General features: G+C 41.1%; 1 protein-coding gene across 1 annotated transcript in view; it reads right to left on the reverse strand.

Annotated features, from left to right (window-relative positions):
* The window catches only part of SLC22A2 (solute carrier family 22 (organic cation transporter), member 2), a 32432-nt gene that overhangs the window by 6044 nt on the left and 23014 nt on the right, over positions 1-3374 (reverse strand). Inside the window, exon 10 of the mRNA XM_008593999.1 lies at positions 1025-1124. Coding sequence (XP_008592221.1) covers positions 1025-1124 — 100 coding nt within the window. The remainder of the gene's footprint in view (positions 1-1024; positions 1125-3374) is intronic.

The following is a 3374-nucleotide window of genomic DNA, read 5'->3' on the forward strand; positions in this document are numbered from 1 at the left end:
TTTTTTTTTTTTTTTGTCTTTTTTCGTGTCTGGCAACGGATCGCAACCCTCAGTGTCGTGCCCATACCGGACCGGGACCGGCAACGGGATCTCAACCCTCGGCGCTGCGCCCGCACCTTGCTCAGCCAGTGAGCGGGAACCAGTCTGTATGTGGGATCTGAACCCTCGGCGGGAGCACCGTCACACTCCCAACTGGCCAGTGCGCCACCGGGCCGGCCCCTGCCTCATTCTTTTTAATGAGTATAGTATTTTATTGAATGGCATATCATAATTTATTTAAGTGGGCTCTCAATTGACAGGCATTTCTAATCTTTTGTTATATAAAAATTGTATTAATGGCCAATCCTGTACATAAGTCATTTTGCACATGTAAATTCCTAGAAGTATGAAATTGCTAAGATTTCAAATCCATACACCTATTAGTCATATATGAAACTTCATTTCCCACATTCGCTCCCAATGCAGGATGTTATCAGGTAATTTGATCTTTGACTATCCAAGAGGATATTAGCACAGTGGTAATTTGCACTTGTCTTATGAAGGAGGTTGAGCACAATTTCATATATTTAAGAGCTATTTTTTATTTTCTTTTCACTGAATTATGTGTTCAAGTCCTTTGCCTATTTGTTAGGGCTCTATATATATTGGGAAAATTAGCCCTTTGTAGAATAGTAAATATTTTCTCCAAGTCTGTCATTTTATTTTTAGCTTATGGTAGTTTTTCAATGCAGAAATTTTAATTTTTATGAAAGCAGACTTGTTGATCTTCCTTCTATGGGTCCTGGATTTTGGGGAGTCATGTTTAGAAAGACCTTTCCTACTATGGAGGTATGAAAGAATGCTCCTATCGTGTCTTCGTTATTTGAATGATGTTTTTTTGTACTTTTAAGTTTTTGATTTAGTTTAAATTTATCACAATGTATGGTGTGAGGTATGAATTCAACGTAATCCTTTTTTCCAACTGGCTATACGGTTTTCCAAAAACATTTATCAAACATTTCATTCAGGAATTTCAACTCCTCACCTCTGCATGTTTTCCACTTCTTCAATGGTCTCAGGCAAAGCCTTCCCTTTGGTCTCTGGTAGCAACAACACCAGTCCCCCAGCAACCACACCAATCACAGCTGAAAGCCAGACACGAATCACATTAAGAACTGAAAAATGCAGGTTCTATAACTAGTGCTCCCCTTACTTCTGCTTTAAAAAGTTTTAAGTGCTTTCCTACACTTATTTACAGATTCCTTTGCCATCTCTGGTTGCTACATTTTCCATTGTAAATATTATACCAATTTCGAACTCCATTGGATTACAATTCCTTAAAAGGAATGAAATATGTAACATTTTGAGTCAAGATTATTCTGGGTTAGAGAATTTTAATATTGCCACAATATTAAGATCCTTTGGAGGTAGACAATAATCTGGAAAAAAAAATTAACTATAAGAAAAGAAAGAACAAGCCACTATAAAGCACTTGGTAATGAAAATAAGTCAGGAACTTGGATTATTACTAGCAAATAAATGTAATGAATCATGTATTTATTACTACATAACAGTATTAAAAAGTTTGGGCCGGCCCGGTGGCACACTTGATAGAGTGCAGCGCCTGGGAGCGTGGCGGCGCTCCTGCCGAGGGTTCGGATCCCATATACATACCAGTCTGCTCACTGGTTGAGCGTGGTGTGGGCACAACACCGAGGGTTGTGATCCCGTTGCTGGTTGCAGTACAGGCGCAACACTGAGGGTTGCGATCCCGTTACCGGTCACGAAAAAAAACAAAAAAGGAAATAAAAAAAAAGTTTAGCCAGGCCTTTGAGTTCAAAGTCAGATGTTCACTGAATTCCTGTTGTTCCTTTTTTATTTGTCTCTAACTATCATCTTTAATAATAAACGCTTTAATGTTTTTCTTTCTTTAAATTCTGATAAAAAAAATTTGTCTTTAAAGCTGTATTTTTATGTTTCTCTATAATATAATGCAGGAAGGGGGATATGGGTTCTTTATTAGTTTGGTGGTTTCAAAACACTGCATGCTGAACTCCATTTTTGTGCCTGCAAAAATGGCAGAAACGGAGGCCTCAGAGCCTGGAGGCACAAAATGCAAGCTACAGCACTGAATGCTTGGGCTCCAACTCCGACTCCTGCAATGACTGGTCTTAGGGCCTTGGGAAGTCCTGCAATCTCCAATGCTCCAGATTCCCCCATGTAAGGTGAGATAATATGCCCACCTCACAGACTTGTTAGGAGGCTGCAATGAATTAATATTTGTCAAGCACTTAGAATAGTGTCTGGCACATGGTATGAACTATGGAAGTGCTTACTATATCATTAACCTCTCAAAATCTCTCCACACTTCCCAAGATTCATTTGGTTACTGTAACTAATGTGAACAAGAAACATTTGGCTGGCATCTGAGCCTCTGAAATGAGTGAATTATGATGAATATAATCAATTAATCAAATTATCATCCATTTAGCATTTTATATTTACAAAGACAGGCCTAAGCAACAAGGATAATCTGGGGCTCTTTCAACCAGGATTTTCCAATGTATTTTCAGGCTTCTTGGATTACAATGTTATGGCAATGTCAAGTCCACAGTCAGCGCACCATTATTGTGTGGTAAAGAAAGGGAAGGAAGATAAAAAGCAGAACTACTAGTTTTCCTACTACTTAGGTTAAAGGTTGGTGAGGGAAGAGGATACAACTAGTAGCAAAAATAAAATTGGGATCGTCTTCGAGTTTACTTCCAATGTTGAAGTGCAGTGATGATCCTTTATCTTCTGCAGGGGAAGGTGAGGCATGAGCAGGTTCCTCTGGGTGTGGACTTTGCATTGCTTTGTTACCTAGCACTGGACTTGGAGAAACAGGAAGTATCTATTCAGAAATATCCCACCATCCCATGGGTCACCCGCTGCAAGTGGCCTATGCAAGTGGCCAAGATTCAGGCATCTCCAACTTCCTCCCTGGAAGGAAGGAGCCCAGAGGGTATGATGGGCACTTCCTCAAGCTGGAAAGGGAGCTCAAGGACAGACCCCTCTGCCAGTGTTGGGGCAGGAAAGAATTTGGGGCACATATGTCCCATCAGCAATGCCAGCTACTCTGTGGCCAAACCGTGGTTTTCTCAGGATAAAGAGCTTGAGTTCTATCAGCTTTGGCTGTCGTGTTATCACTAAGCTGGAATGCGGAGGAATTCACTGGGTGTTTCGAGAGTGAATTCGATCAGTGGTTTGGAACTTTTGTTGGCAGATCTGCACGGGTGGAAAATTCTCCCCAACACCAATCCCTGGAGAAGCAGGGAAGAGAGGGAATGAGCAGGGGGACTCGTCTGGACAGCGTGTGGCATTAGGAGCCCAGCAACGGGGGCTTCACTGGTGTGCAT

The sequence above is a fragment of the Galeopterus variegatus genome, unplaced genomic scaffold, assembly GCF_000696425.1.
Source record: "Galeopterus variegatus unplaced genomic scaffold, G_variegatus-3.0.2 Scaffold9960, whole genome shotgun sequence".
Lineage (NCBI taxonomy): Eukaryota > Metazoa > Chordata > Mammalia > Dermoptera > Cynocephalidae > Galeopterus > Galeopterus variegatus.